Source organism: Podarcis filfolensis, assembly GCF_964270895.1.
Source record: "Podarcis filfolensis genome assembly, chromosome: 17".
Lineage (NCBI taxonomy): Eukaryota > Metazoa > Chordata > Lepidosauria > Squamata > Lacertidae > Podarcis > Podarcis filfolensis.
In genome coordinates this window covers 33,576,076-33,592,676 of record NC_139621.1, presented here as the reverse complement: position 1 = coordinate 33,592,676, position 16,601 = coordinate 33,576,076, and the positions used below count along the sequence as shown (strand labels likewise).

Genomic DNA, 16,601 nt, shown 5'->3' with positions numbered 1-16,601 from the left:
TTCCGATGGCAGTTCCCTGACAATGACCATGTTTACTCAGAAGTAAATCTCAGTGAACTTCAGTGAGGCTTACTGCCAGGTAAATGAGGTTAGGATTTAGCCTTAATCTGCTACATTTTATGAGTTTTCAAACTCATTTGAATGCATCATTTCATGCTGTTCTTTCCCTATGGAAAGAGGTCCCTTTGTCAAAGTAGAAAGAATCATCTGGCTCTGACTACCCATTACTGATCACCTTAACTTTCTGCTTTAAAAGTGACATTAAATTTAAAATTATCTTCCTTTCCCTCACCTTTCAGATTTTCTTGACTTTTAACTGAACTGCTAAATGAAATGTAGCTGATGCCTGAGTGAGGGAAAGGAGATAGGATGGCAAGTTTATAGTGGCTGGGCTGGCAAAATCAAGGCAGCAAGAGCAGCTGCAATCCTAACCCCATTTACCTGGAAGTAAGCCCCTCTGAATACAATGGGACTATTAGACATGGTTAAATTTGCAACCATTGATAGCATTATGATGATCAATTAGGGACTTCATTAACTTTGATTTTTAAGCCCTTTATTGTTTTGCTGCAAAAGACTAACAGGGCATTCCCTGTAGAAATTAATTAAAATTGAAAGGCAATACACAGAGGTAACAAATTTGTAAATATCTGTTGGTGGTTGAGTTATGCATGTCTACGTGCTCTATAAAAGCTACATATGTTTCTGTGTTAGTAGATAAAATGGAACGTAGACTTGTGGAAAATAAACCAACTGAAGTGGAAGAGAAAATACCAGATGAAAGTGCAGATAAATATTGGAACAGATTGGAGAATGTTTGTGCATCCCTAATGGGAGCAGCCCTTTTTCTCTGTACAATTACTCAGGAAGTGGTGGCACATCATAGTGGAGGACAATATTTAAAGCAGAAGGTGGAAATCCTTGCAGGAAGAACTACAATGGAACCTCTACTTACGGACGTAATCAGTTCCGGAGGTCCGTCTGTAAGTTGATCAGGGTTGCTGGTAAAAGCGCCGTTGTGTGCATTCAGTGGCAGCACACTTCTGTGCATGCGCAGATGGTGGCAGCTGCTTCTGCATGTACACAAACGGCAGAAGCCGCTTCTGCACATGCATGAATCGTGGCAAACCCGGTATTTACTTCCGGGTTTGCTGCGGTCACAACTTGGATTGGGCCCAAGTAGAGGCGGTGGTAAGTAGAGGTTCTACTGTACTCAGAAGAATATGATATCCTAGGCTCCTTGGGAGGAAGGGCAGGATTTAAATTTAATAATAATGATAATAGTATTAGCATCTGCCACTTCCCACAACTGGCAAGGATGCTTAAACACAAGTAAACCATTATGATTCTCTTTGCAAATGTGACTTAATTTTGAATCTGCTACAGAATAATTTACAAAAAAATAATAATTCGATCAATCTTTATTGGAAGATTATAATTGATAGCGAAGGTACATCTCTGTTGGAGTTCACAGAATAGTATTATTAATAAAAAGGCTGAAGATGGGATGAACTAGTATAAAAAAACGTTGAAAACAAGGATAAATCCAGCACAGGTAAAAGCTAAACCTAAAATTTGAAGGCCTGGCACAATAAAAAGGTTTGGATTTGTTGACTAGAACTGTAGTGACAAGGTCAAGCAACTCATTTTAGGGATAACAATCCATAACGTTGGTGCTATGGCAGAAAGCTCTGTCCTGTGGAACCAATGACTTTACTTCCTCCAGACAGGGATGCTACCACAGCCAATCATATGGGAAAACTCTTCAGAAGAGAGGAGAGACGAAAAGGCACAGGTAGTGTCAATTCCTATTATAAACACCAGAAACTGTCAGGATACAACTGACTTGGGAAAGTATACATTTCTGAAGTACAATGACATGAACTGTTTGAAAATGACACAATTTCTATCACATATCACATTGTTTCTTTGCTTATTAAATTATGGCAGATCTATAACACATGATCAAAAATGAGTATTTTGTTATTTGTCTACTGTACCTTTATCAGGAGCTCTTTTAGGAATGGTAAATTTTTTCAAGCGACTTTGATCTGGCAAAAATATACCCTTTGTATTTGACGTTCTGTTTTTCTGTATCACTTCCATCTTTGGTTCCTTTTCTATTTTGTCTTCAACCTGAATCAATAATGAATTGCAGAAACTGTTATTAAAACTGTAACTTGCTTTTTCTTACTCCCTCCCAGTCTCTTTTTATTTTGTCCCATAAATATTGAGCCTGAGAGCAGGGAGTGTCCTCACTGAAATTTGTACACCACTCTGGGAACTCTTGTGGACTGAAAAGTGAATAAAAATGTCAATAACCGTAGTAGTAGTAACATTTGCTTTCTACACAATTACTTTATTGTCTCTAAATATCTTCCATCACTGCCCATTCCGTTTCTGTTTTTAATTCCTACTGCACCTGGATGTTCAAATTCCCTATTAACTCTGAAGCAAGAATGCCTCTTTTCCACCCCAAAAGTTTAATAATAAAAGAATGCATTTCAGTGCGGGCAAGTTAAGGCTCCCCCGCAAATACCACTAGGCTCAGTAACTGCCTACGGTAACTGCAATTAAATTGGGTTATCAGTTGTTACTTTTGCTTTGCACTGAAGAACATGCAGCAACATATTTAAATGAGAGATGCAAGTAGAACTTTAAAATACGTGTAAGCATATGAAAAATTGCAACTGCTTTTATTCTTGCACTTTTATCTGAAGTATCACATTTCACAACTGTGGTTTGTATCCTAAGTTCTACAGAGTAGACCCACCGAACTAAATGAACCTTAAAAGGTAAAGGACCCCTGACAGTTAAGTCCAGTTGCAGATGACTCTGGGGTTGCGGTGCTCATCTTGCTTTACAGGCTGAGGGAGCCGGTGTTTGTCTACAGGCAGTTTTTCCGGGTCATATGACCAACATGATTAAGCCGCTTCTGGCGCAATGGAACACTAAAACCAGAGAAGTGCACGGAAACGCCGTTTACCTTCCTGCCGGATAGGTAAGGGATACCTATTTATCTACTTGCACTTTTCTTGGCGTGCTTTCAAACTGCTAGGATGGCAGGAACTTAGGTTAGTCTTATCCATTGATTTCAATGGGTATACTTTGACTGGTGTTGAATACAACCCTATAAGGTAAAATAATCAACCAAATACTGTTATTAGTATTTCAGAAGCAATTCTGAGTGGTTTTTTTGTTTATTAGTTTAAGTTTACAGACAGCAGTACGGTAACTCTTGAGCTAAGGGAATGAATTATGGTGGGCTGTTATTTATGAACTAGGCACTAGAGGGAGATACAGTACATGTTTCCCAGCCAAACAATGGCATAGAAGTCTCCAACATTATTATTTTCATTCTCTACAAAATTGTATTCCAAGGATGCTTGTATTCCAAGGACCATAAACTATTCATGGAGGTCTATTAGCACCAAAAGCCTTATGCATCTCCAGCAATATGTAACATTTTGAATATCAATACAACTGCAGAAAATTTGCACAACCAGTATTTATCACAGTGTTATGCAGTCTATGGGGGTGAAGGTAAAGAAAAGTGTGTGGGCATACTGAATTACTGAAGTTGGTTACAAGTTTTAGTTCTCTGTTTCTCTGGAAGATCAAAATACAGCTCAACCAATCAAAGTCTGTCCTTGAACCTCCAAAACAAGCATATCCATGATTGGATGGCTATAGCTTTCAAGGTCAACACTAATTTTCTCCAATCAAAACAGTTATATGACTATTACAAAAAATATTTGGGCAACCACAAACACCCTCTATGAGACGACACTGATTGACATATGACCAAATACTTTTGGTGCAAGATACTGTAAAGGGTTTGGGTACATGCACTTATCAGTGCCTTCTGCTCAGTGTGGCCCTGGCCAAGATTCAATGCCATCTTATAGATAAAGTTTTTCTGGAGGTGTGGGTGTATGATTTGTGGTGGCCCAGAGATTATTTGTGGGATGCATACTATCAATGAGCATTCCAAAAAAACTAAGATCAAGAAAACATGAAGAACCTTGATGGATCATTTCACAGTACCAGTCCAGGAGTCTATCATTCTGTTTCCAGAATGGCCAATCTGATGTCTATTCAGGCTGGCAGGATGGGGTGGGGGAGATCTTCAGATGTGCTAAAGAAATAAATGGGACTCCTGCCTCCCCCAAACTCTTGCTCTGCTGCATAGTGCTACAGGGCTTCAGGCCCCAACCCTGAACATTCAATAGCTAATAGCATACAGGCAAAGGGAGAATTCCGGAAATTTTCAGCTTCTCAGCATGCACCCAGCCAAACCCTAATTCTCACCCTCCAGGACACTGCAGTTTTCTTGACATGCTATCTTCCTAAACTCTGATTCAAAACCATCATTGAGAGTATGCAGATTAAGATCACCTGTAAGCATGTTGATATTTGATACTAAAAGGTCAGATTTAGCACACTGTACTGAGAAACTACTAATAAAGTTTTCTACTTTTTGAAGAGTATTAAAAAAAATGATAGATCTGTGACAAAGAAGGTTTGTTTGGGAGTTTCTCCTAAAATGTACCCTTATGTTTAGAGGGCTATGAACTGTGCAATTAACATTGGGCACAAGGCATCCCAGAACAGTTGTCACTTAAAGAAGAGTCGTTTCCTTCCCTGAATATTAAACATACAGAAATATTTTTTACAGTAACGAATTTCTGAAATCAAGCTTAGTTTATTTTTTATATTTCTAGGAAGAATATGCATTTCAATACAGAATAAAAAAGACAGACTAGTTACACCATATTGCATGGCACAATACTAAACCATTGCCTATGTACCATTACCAGACCTGCTAGAGCAAACAAAATTCTGATTTCTCTTTAAGAACTGCCAATCACAGTGTCCATACTTTTTATATTTTTGACATGTCTGTTATGCTTTTGCTCTGTTCAATTATTTCCTCACATTGAGTTACCACAGTAGCAGCTGCTGATGTGGCAGCACTGTCCTGACCTCCAGTCTGCAGCTTACTGGGAGGAGAGGAACAAGGTGGTAATATGGTGCAAATGCACCAGTGGAGTTCATCCAGCGTTCCTGCTGGTGCATGTGCTCAATACCAACCTCAGCTCTCTTCACAATAAGCCACAACAATGCTGAAGATGAGAATTCATAAGTACCACCCCTCCACCACATGCTACAACATTATAACGTTGAATACATTATAATATATAATACAGTAGAATATATAAAAATACTCTCTAGAATATACAATCTAATCAAAATCAGATTTAAAAACAGGATACACGTTTCATAGATCATGTATAAATATAGTCATATCCATGTAGCTTGAAAATAGAAACTAATTCAATTTTTGACCTATCTCCTAGTAAAGAGAATCATGTTTCTGAAAGCCATGCAGAAGTGAGCAAGTCTTCCTTATTATCTACACAACATATTCAATTGCTTGTGCTGCATTTTGCAAATCTATTAATCTAGTTTGATGTGGTATTCACTTTGATGCAATTAAGGACAGTTGACATATTCTATGTTTTGCCCCTAATAACTTTTCAGAAGTTTAATATTAAACTGCCTAAACACTTACAATGCATTTCCTCCCGCAAAAGAATTCTCACAGAGTTACAATTCCAAGCAACCATTAACAAACTACAATACCTAGAACTCTGAGAGGAAAAAAGTGTTTTGAATGTGATTTAAAGGTATAGCATGTAGACACAAGATTCCCTTATGATATTACCCTAACAAATCACACAATTTAAAAGCTAGAAATTCTATAAAAGTGTAGAATTCTTCAACATAATCTCATTTATGTACTTTAATTCTTTTCTGGGTGGCAAGATAAAACATCCAAACATCAGCACTTGAAAATGCTAGTAACAAAACTGGTGTATTTTGTGTCTGTTAACTTTATAACATTTTCTACAGAATATTTGAACCAAGGGTATATTATGGTAATTATTATTCCTCCATTTGCTACACTAATTACCCCCCCACCCCTTACTTTCAGGAGTGGCTGGACCGTTTTGAAATATCACAATTAAAATATGCAAGCTATGAAAACCAAAACCAAGCAGAGATATGTTGCTTAAAGATACCTTTCCAACCAATTATTTGGGAAGATTTTCGTTTCTTGGAAAGGATTTTCAATACTTCCTTTCATGGGAAGATTTTCTTTTTTAAAAAAATCTGGATTGGAAGTTACTTAACTCTACAGCAAATGAAACACTACATCAACAATGAATCAAACCAAACTGTCATAATATAGTTGTTTTTTAACCTTTTGAGAATATATTTGTCCATTATGCAAACAAACACAGACCACAACACAATGCTAGTTTAAAGTAAAAGTTTCCAAAAAGATCTAAAACTCAATCAAACTAACTTCAGAAACCCCACAGATTGATAAAAAGGATTTTCTTCTTAACATGTTCAGGGTTCATTTAAGACATGCACTTACTCTGTTTTAGCTATTTGATTTACCTTAATGAACAAGGACAGAGTGGGAACTTTGCACTTCACTGTAATTTTAGAAAACCCAATAAAGCAGATTTTTTTAAAAAAAGTAAAAACAATATCAATCAGCAACAAATTTCTGAAAATGCTTTACACAGGTAAAGTAACTAGCTGGATACGAGAGAATAAACTATCATAGTAAGGAATAGGCTCACTTAGTGATCACTTTTACCTTATGAACTTCAGCGAGTATCTGCGTGCTCTCAATAATCATTTTCAAAGTGTTACCAGAGGGGACAGCATTACAGCAAATTAGGCTGCCATCTTCAACCTCTTGCACTGAACTTATTTTCAGTAAATTATGATGGCCCTACATACTCTTCCAAACAGTAGTGGGAGCAGTTCAGCAATAAAACAAGAAACAAATGGGGGATGCACTGTGTAAATAACACATCACCAGTTAAGTTAGCCCTTAAAATCATTTAATCACCTTAAATATATTTATTAAGGTAAAAGGGTAATTCCTCCCACTAATTTTAACATGGGCAACATGTAGGTTTTAATTTGAGTGAACTGAGGGCATGGTGTGATTGCTCAGAACCAAAGGCAAAGCATTTATTCTAGATTCTAGATTTAATAACATGGGTACCTAGATGGGTGTTTTTTAATTGTTATGATTGAAAAGGACCCAAAATGCAAACTGGACTAACTACTTTCACATCAAATAGACAGACAGACAGACATACATACCAACCAACCAACCACACACATACACAGGTTCCAACTTTCAATTTCAGAACTGTATTTCTGCTTTCTAGAGACAGATGGCTTAAGTTTCACAACTTGCAACTACGAACTCCCACAGCAATACTCAGGAGCACCGTCCTTTATTCTTCCTTCATTCCCAGCCCTACCACTGTTAAGAGACACGAAATCCAAAACCTGCTGCGCACGTTGAACATTTTCCTCACCACTATCAAGAGTTGGAGCAAGAACCAAAATCTTGCCGCCACCAAATCTTACCACCACCAAACCAAACCAAAGTGACAATAACAGCATTTACTTTACAACCTCAGCGATGTCGAGAAACAAGAGGGCTTCGCGGGGATTAGGGAAATGAACAGGGTCCAGATCCACCCGGGAGGGGGAAAAACCACTCTCACACCGACGGCCGGCGCAAAGTTACATGTGCCCAATTCGGTTCCGCAGCAAGGCATACAAGTAACCACTAACATAGACGGCACCCTTTTATATATATAAAAAGGTGCCGTCTATGTTAGTGGTCACGAATTTCGCAGCACCCTTTTACAGTGGTACCTCGGGTTAAGTACTTAATTCGTTCCGGAGGTCCGTTCTTAACCTGAAACTGTTCTTAACCTGAAGCACCACTTTAGCTAATGGGGCCTCCCGCTGCCACCGCTGCGCAATTTCTGTTCTCATCCTGAAGCAAAGTTCTTAACCCGAGGTACTAATTCTGGGTTAGCGGAGTCTGTAACCTGAAGCGTCTGTAACCCGAGGTACCACTGTGTATAAAAGGGCGCTGCGAAATTCGTGGCCATGGGACTCGCGTCAACGGCTATTACCCCGGGCAGTAAAATGGAACCTCCAGGTTCAGGAGCAGTTTGCAGGCGCCTTACCCCGTTGCTGAGCAACAAGAAACGTGAAGAGGGCTTGGGTGGTTTTCCCTCAAGCCCTTCTTGTCCCCGGCTATTAGAAACGGGACTCCGGGCCAGACGGGTCCAGAAGTGCAAGCGTCGACCCGTTGAAAACAACTGAAGTTCGCTAACCGTGAGCGACTTCGCCGTTGATTTCAAGGGGACACCCCTCGAAGGCGAGGTTTCGCTCGGGCTGAGGGGCCAGCAGGAGACCCGCGGAGGGCGAGAGAGAGAGAGGAGCCGCAGGCGGGCGCCGAAGTGTGATATATGGGGAAACCGCGCGAAGCCCTTAGCCGACCCCCGCGAAGCAACCTGTCGGCCGGTCACTCACTTTCTCGTCTCCGCAGCCGCCGTCCCTTTTCCCCGCTCCCTCGTCGCGTCCCGTCGGCTTCAAGCATCCCTCCGGCCTGCGCTTCGAATGCGAGCTTTTCAGGGCGCCGGCAACGCCGGCTGTCGCCACAGCGTGCCCGGCCTCTGTCCGCTGCTGCCGTGCCACCGCCACCATCGCGGCGGCTGGTGGGCGAATGGAGAGCGCCGGCTCCCGCAGCGGACTTTATAAACTCCGCCCCCGCCACGTGCAGCGCGCGGTGCGAGGGAGGGGAGGAGCCAAGGGGCGGAGGTTCTCGCGCTCCGAAATAACCGCTCTCCGACGCCACGCCCCCCCACGAAGCCGGTTGCAAACTTATTTTCTTTTATTTTTCGCCTCCAAGGCGTAGAGCGAGCCCAAGGACGGTTGGTTTGTCCAGTCATAATAAACCCCAACCAAACTGAATAATGGCATAAACAAGTGAGAAAACTTCACCACAAACACACACACTGTTCAAGCAGATTGGAAATTCCCGAGATTAGTACAGTTCAAGGCAGCACCTCAGAAGCCGTCGGATATTCTAGGACCTAGACAACACTTTCTGTCTTGTTTCGTTTTCGGTTCCAATATTTTAAAAGCTCCCCACCCCATTCGTTCTTTCTCCCATTTCTTCCTCACAGATCTGTGGCTTGAAGGCTGTGCAATTGCAAAGTTCTTACGGAAGCTGAATTTCATGACAATTTGGAAACAGGTCAAAAAGAAGGGTCGAAAAATAACACAACTAGACACACCGCTTTGCCCTGGTTTTGAGATGCGTGTTTCCAGGACCCACGCTGTTTTTTTTTATGTGCGTGATTGCATTTTGTAATCGCAAGTTGTTCCTAACGCTGTATTTTAAATGGTTGCAAACTTGGGGTCTGGGTTAAAGGCGGATCTACACGGATCCTCATGGATCCTCCGCTTTTTAAAAAATAACTCCAACAAACCCGCAAACTTGCAACCCGCCCTGGGACCTCAGGTTGAATAGCGGGTTATTTCTACACCAGGTTTCCCATCCCTACAGGTTTTGTGGTAACAGCAGACAAAAGCTTAAAAGTTCACTCCTTAACATCAGGTAAAGCTAGTGTAGACGCCTAGCTGAAACCCTGGAAAGTTGCTGGCAGTCAGTGCAGACAATACTGAGCTTAGGTGGACTAATGGTCTGACTTTGTCCTGTATAAAGTCAGCTTCTGATTTTCCTATGTAATGGGTTGCCATATTTTAAAAAAACTACAAACCAGGACACCTCAAAAGTTGTTGAGCTTTTTATGGTAGAAGCGACAAAATTTTTTGAATTTTGGAGCTTTTTTTTGCATTTTCGGCACAATTTAACCCTCTTTGACGGAGATTTATCCGATAAATATTCCAGGATGCCATTTTCAGAGGCGAATTCCAGGACATGTCATGGAAAATCAGGACGTATGTCAGCCCTAGACTGTGTAAGGTCTATGCTGCTTCATTCCTTGATGCAGGCTAGAATTTCGGAATGCTCTGGGAGAGGCACAGACAAGTCCAGCCCAAGACTTACAGAGAATCCTGGAAAGAAGCACACCTGTAATAAACTTTTAAACAAATCTCTTCGCTTACTCAGTCCTCAGTCCAAGTTCTTCATTGAAAAAAAGCCCCAGGTTTCTGAGTACATACAATAGTGATGTGCAGAAACCAGCAGATGAAGCTGTTTATGGTATGGAGAGTTTTCAATGGCACGGTAGAAATATCCGAGGCGTAAATATATGCCGATTTATTTATTTCATTTTAATGGCTTTTTACTTAGGATTCTAGATGCAGTCTTGCTGAGGAAAAGAAAGTTCCAGCTAATTAGTGGAATTTGCCACCTTTATATAAAGTGTGCTGCAAGTTTGGTCAGGGTCACAGTGACTCTGCAGAAAGAAACCCACTTAGCAGCTGTGGGATCTTCTTGCTTCCAGGCCCTCTATTGCTGGGGGGGGGGGGGATTGGCTCTCTCAGCCCTGACTGGCTAAAGGGGAAATCTACTCTCCTGCATCCAGGCTTGCTCTGTTTAAAAACTGATCTTTGAACTGGGTTTGGGATCCTCTTTGGATTAAGGATCATGTTTCTGCCATCATGTGCTGGATGCAATTTGGTGGTGGGCTCTGTGGTGAATGCCATTTGGTGGTTGTCCAGTTTTTAAAAACTCTGTGCATTTATGTTTCACAGGGTGCGAAAAAAGGGCTTTGCACCTTTATACAATACAGTGGTACCTCGGGTTCAGTACTTAATTCGTTCCGGACGTCCGTACTTAACCTGAAACTGTTCTTAACCTGAAGCACCACTTTAGCTAATGGGGCCTCTTGCTGCCTCCACACCGCCGGAGCACGATTTCTGTTCTGATCCTGAAGCAAAGTTCTTAACCTGAAGCACTATTTCTGGGTTAGCGGAGTCTGTAACCTGAAGCGTATGTAACCCAAGGTACCACTGTATGCATGTGTGCTTGGGCCCAGGGTCGGTGAGGCCCTGGGCTGGCATCTTCCCTTCAATACTCAAAATATTATCCAAATTCTACCATTTATTAATTCACCAACACTTGCTGTGACGGGTGCCCTTGCACACCCAAACTCTGACACCCCAGATATGTAATGCGCCTGAACAAAAGTGAGGGCATAACATGTGTTGGGAAAGCAATGCTGGAAGTTTGTCCACATGGGGATCCCTGCATGGGGAGCTGCTTATACAACATTGGTCCAAATTGCTCATCCCCCCCAATGGATTATGGCAATTCATTTTATGTGGGTCCACACATACGAGCATTGGGACGTGGGTGGCGCTGTGGGTTAAACCACAGGGCCTAGGATTTGCCGATCAGAAGGTCGGCGGTTCGAATCCCCGCGACGGGGTGAGCTCCCATTGCTCGGTCCCTGCTCCTACCAACCTAGCAGTTTGAAAGCACCTCAAAGTGCAAATAGATAAATAGGTACCGCTCCGGCAGAAAGGTAAACGGCGTTTCCGTTATCTGCTCTGGTTTGCCAGAAGCGGCTTAGTCATGCTGGCCACATGACCCGGAAGCTGCCTGCGGACAAACGCCGGCTCCCTCGGCCTATAGAGCAAGATGAGCGCACAACCCCAGAGTCGGCCACGACTAGACCTAATGGTCAGGGGTCGCTTTACCTTACACATACGAGCAGTAAAATTGGAAGAAAATTTTGATAGAAAGGCTATATCGCCTGGGCCCACTGCTGATTATTATAAAAGGCATGCTATTTTTTAAAAATAAATTGTTATTCTATCACTTTTTTGGGGGGGTGATGTGTTAGTTTCCTTACTTGCTGCTATTGGCCTTGCTTCACATGCTTTGCCTATGCTTAGGACAGGATCTGGTCCCATTGCCCTACATTTGATAGCTGAATATTTATTGCTGTTATACACGGGAAACTTAGAATTATTTCACAACTTGATGGGCTGTAGGGAAATAGGAGTTATGGCACATACTTTGATTAGGAGCTTTTGAGAACTGAGGCAGCCTGTATCTGCAAACGTCTTGGCTACAGCAAAATATGGCACAATGTTGGGGGCTAACTTTGAAGGAGTGATTTATTACCAGCATTTGTAAAATTTTGTTCTGAGGTTGGGAAAAACATCCAAAGAATTATGAAAGGGAGCCACCAGTTGCCAAATGTTCCCATGGTTTCTGCTATTTTTATTTAATTAAATTTATATTACATTTTGTTTGCATACATCCATATACATTTTCCATCCGTAATTCAGGCTTAGCCTAAGAATAAGCAAATAAGAGAAAACAAAATTACATAACCACTTAATATATTTCCCACCACCCGTAATCCATATTTGTTGTGTTTAATTATCAAACCTTAAAAATTCTAAAATTTTATTTGACTTCTGTCTACTACTTCAATTTGAGTCAATTTTTCCTTTCCTTAACTGCCTTCTTTAAATGTTTCCACTTTCTTGGTATTAACTTTCTTGGTTATAATAACTTTTTTGTCTTTTGCAAAAATTAATCAAAGCGTAATAAAGATTTAATTTGAGAACAATGTTTTTCTAGATAGTTTTATAACACTCCCATTCCTTAAGAAACTTTTGGCTTGTTCTATTCCTAATTGTTTCTGTCTTTTTAGCTAGCTGTATACAGGTATATTCAAATAACTTTACTTGCCATTCCTCCTTTTCCTTCTGCTGTAACTGGCCCACACTCAGCAGCCACTTTTTACCTCCTGCAAGTCACCTGACATCAGGAGATTAAACTTCAAAAGAAGGGTTATTGTTTAAGTGCTAGCTAATTGAAAGCAGCTGTGGTGGGGAGTATACACCAGAACCTGCCTTAGTATAGAAGCCCTGCTGCCCTTTCCCTCCTGAGAGCAGAGCACAGAAAAAGTGAGGAGCTGACTTTGCAGCAGCTTGGCCCTTGCCTACCCTGCTGTCTCAGCCAGCAGGTGTTTGCGTATTTTGTGCTACAATAGTTTGACCTGTGAAATATCTGGTTGCAGGTCAGAGTGTTTGTGCTGCTTATGAAAAGATAAAGGGACCCCTGACCATTAGGTCCAGTTGTGGCCGACTCTGGGGTTGCAGCGCTCATCTCGCTTTATTGGCAGAGGGAGCCGGCGTTCAGCTTCCGGGTCATATGGCCAGCATGACTAAGCCACTTCTGGCGAACCAGAGCAGCGCACGGAAACGCCGTTTACCTTCCCGCCGGAGCGGTGCCTGTTTATCTACTTGCACTTTGACGTGCTTTCGAACTGCTAGGTTGGCAGGAGCAGGGACCGAGCAACGGAAGCTCACCCTGTCATGGGGATTCGAACCACCGACCTTCTGATCGGCAAGTTCTAGGCTCTAGGGTTAACCCACAGTGCCACCCGCGTCCCGTGCTGCTTATAGCCGGTGCTAAACATTTTGTGAATCTTTGTACTTTTGTCCATTTACTGTATTTATTTTCCCTGATTTGAACTATAAAATGGTGGTTTTCTTGAGTCAAAAGGAGAGTACCCCTAAACATTTTTTTTTAAGCACTGCTTATAGCTACAGTGGTACCTCAGGTTACATACGCTTCAGGTTACATATGCTTCAGGTTACAGACTCCGCTAACCCAGAAATAGTGCTTCAGGTTAAGAACTTTGCTTCAGGATGAGAACAGAAATCGTGCTCCAGCGGCGTGGCAGCAGCGGGAGGCTCCATTAGCTAAATGGTGCTTCAGGTTAAGAACAGTTTCAGGTTAAGTACGGACTTCCAGAACGAATTAAGTACTTAACCTGAGGTACCACTGTATTATTATTATTTATTGAGAACTTAAAAATGGAAAGCATAATGCTGGTAGTCAACAAAAGAGGTTTAAAGACTGTCTCAAGGCAATCCCATCTGCTTATGGTGTGAATGGTGGTGCATGAATGCTCCTGGGTGGGCAGGTAGCAGGGAGAGGTTGAGATGCTGCCCCAATTCCAGTGGTGGTAGGCAGGGGAAAGCACTGCTGGAAGCCAGGGCTGACTACCATCTGGGGCAGAGACCTAGGTGCTGGGCCTCTGTTCCTTGTTCTAGTCCTCTCACTTCACTGGATGTCACTGGTAGCATATCTACTAAGCCCTCTGGTCTGGTGGTGCTGTTGCTGAATGCCAGATCAGTCTGTAAAAAAACAATGTTCACCCCCCCACAACTTGATTGTGGATAAGATGATTTGGCTTGCATTACCAATACTTGGGTGAGGGAGCTAGACGGGCATCTTCTTAGCCAGCTGTGCCCACCTGGGTTTTCTGTACTGCACCAGACTAGACTGGGAGGTTGAGGTTGGGGTGCAGCTATTGCCTGTAAGAACACCATCTCCTTGACCAGGAAGTCTCTTGATCTTGGGATGGGCTTAGAGGGTCTGCACCTGGTCAGAGAGAATGAGGATGCTGCTGGCCTACCAACTGCCCTGTTGCCTGGCAGTGTTAAGTTGTGGGTGAACATATCAGACGACACAGCGATTCTTCAAACAGCTCTTCTTTATTCACAGGCCAGAACAGAACTGAACTGAAGGGTTCAGCCAGCCTGCTTATATAGAGCTCTAGTACAACGTAACTGTAACAACTTTCTGTAACTATCCAATCACTGAACGTCACTTTCAATCCCTTATTTGCATATGTGGACCTGAACTATCTACAGTATCCCCCTGCTGGCCCAGGGTGAGAACTTCAGTACATAACAGGCAGCATCTCTGATCTGCTGGCCATGGTAGTCTCTGTGGTATTGTTGGAGAACCCTAAAACGAGAATTCTGGGTGACTTAAATATCCATGGGGAGGCTGCTGTCAGGCCAGCTTGAGACTTCATTTTCTCTATGATAACTATAGGTCATTCTCAGATGGTCATTGGTCCAACACCCCAGCATGGCACACCCTTGATGTAATATTTGCTCCAGGTGATATGAGAGAGTGCAATGCATTCCCTTGTTAGGTCAGACCAGTATCTGGTCAAGTTTGGACCAACAGGGACACTCCCCCCCCTGTAAGGGTGGGGCCCCCATTTGGGTGGTTCACCATCAGAGACTGATGGAACTTGATGTGTTTTTAAATGCCTTAGGGGACTTGTTAGTGGAGAAAGCTGATGACCCCAGCAAAGCTCTGGTCTCGCTATTGAATGGCAAGGTGAAATGGGTGGCCGACACAATTGTTCCTGGGCATCCTCTCTGGCATTTTGAAGCCAGAGACTTGAGGTACAAGTCTTGCTCTGAAGCTCACCAACTGGTAAGAACACATATTTTATGGGAATTGTAGTTTTGTTAAAGATCCTGGGGGGACGACTACAGTTTCCAGCATTATTTTTCATGTGTGTGCATTTGACATATGGTGTATTTAGAGTCCTCTCCAGTGAGGAACCCCCAAAACAGTCTCCAGCAGACATGGTTCTCCTCTGACTGTAGTTAGTTGCAAATGAAGATGCAGAATAGATTCAAAGAGCCAAGGAAAACCCACCTGTAAGTAGTATTTTTGTATATAGTTTTGACCATATATTGGTCCGCAGCTTCTAATGTCCTTTCGATGTCATTCTTGAAAGAAAGCCTTCATATTATTTTTGGGTATGTAATGGTGGGTTTGGAAAGCATACTGACCTTGCCTTACCTTATCCATTTAATTTGCAGTTTCTTTCTGTAGCAGAATTTGGATTCTGTACTTGGGAGTTTTTTTTTTGTTTCTAAGAACATTTCAGCTCCCTTTCCCTGGCTTATCATGTAGTTGCAGTAGATGCATGATAGAATGAGGCCAAAAGGGGAAGAAAGAAAAAAGCAGTAGAAGCCAGAATCAGGATAAATGTTTCTTTCCTGATGTTGAAAACAGACTAGTTATTTTCTGAAATCAGATTAAGTCTGTTAGTTATCGAATGTAGATGCTTTCTGTATACCTGTACTGTTTTTATCTCCCTTCTGTAATGCTAGGGATTATGAATACAATAGAAGGCACCACTTTCTCTGAATGCTTAGCCTCTACGTGTTAACCAAACATGTGCATAGTAGTGTATGCAAGTCGGCTCAGATCATGTGGTCCGTCACGACTGTACAAAATGTTATGCACACATTCAAAGCATGGAGGTGGGCCAGTTTCCCCCATCACTGGGTCAAGCTGTGATGTGTCAGTCTGTGGGTGGGTGCGCTTTTTATATCAGCCCAGATTCTGGTCCGTCCATCTCTTTTGCTACATGATCAACAATATTGTTTGGGTAAAGTTCTGGACTCTTGAGAGTCCCATGGACTACAAGAAGATCAAACCTATCCATTCTGAAGGAAATCAGCCCTGAGTGCTCACTGGAAGGACAGATCCTGAAGCTGAGGCTCCAATACTTTGGCCACCTCATGAGAAGAGAAGACTCCCTGGAAAAGACCCTGATGTTGGGAAAGATAGAGGGCACAAGGAGAAGGGGACGACAGAGGACGAGATGGTTGGATAGCGTTCTCGAAGCTACCAGCATGAGTTTGACCAAACTGCGGGAGGCAGTGGAAGACAGGAGTGCCTGGCGTGCTCTGGTCCATGGGGTCACGAAGAGTCGGACACGACTAAACAACTAAACAACAACAAAGTTCTGGACTGCAGTTGGGAGACTGTGTGTTTGAAAGTATCCCACATATAATTTCTATGCAGCTTATATTAGGCAGGAGAACAAACAGAATTTCCTTTAGGTTTTAGGTAAAATGGCAGGAGGGTGTATGCATTTCAAGTG

At 42.4% G+C, this 16,601-nt stretch overlaps 1 protein-coding gene and 1 long non-coding RNA gene across 3 annotated transcripts in view; one reads left to right on the top strand and one right to left on the bottom strand.

Annotated features, from left to right (window-relative positions):
- Positions 1 to 8,641, bottom strand: part of TEX15 (testis expressed 15, meiosis and synapsis associated) — a 32,182-nt gene extending 23,541 nt beyond the window's left edge. The window contains exons 1-2 of the mRNA XM_083592598.1: positions 8,431 to 8,641; positions 2,001 to 2,136 (exon numbers count right to left, since the gene is read on the bottom strand). Coding sequence (XP_083448724.1) covers positions 2,001 to 2,136; positions 8,431 to 8,604 — 310 coding nt within the window. The 5' untranslated portion in view covers positions 8,605 to 8,641. The remainder of the gene's footprint in view (positions 1 to 2,000; positions 2,137 to 8,430) is intronic.
- An 82-nt stretch (positions 8,642 to 8,723) lies between these two features.
- LOC310753067 lies at positions 8,724 to 10,193 on the top strand. Of its 2 annotated transcripts, none has more exons than XR_014543144.1 (2): positions 8,724 to 8,886; positions 9,815 to 10,193. It is a non-coding gene; the product is annotated as an uncharacterized lncRNA (long non-coding RNA). The 2 variants fall into 2 exon arrangements; XR_014543145.1 differs by having other exon boundaries at positions 8,724 to 9,477.
- Positions 10,194 to 16,601: the final 6,408 nt, after the last annotated feature.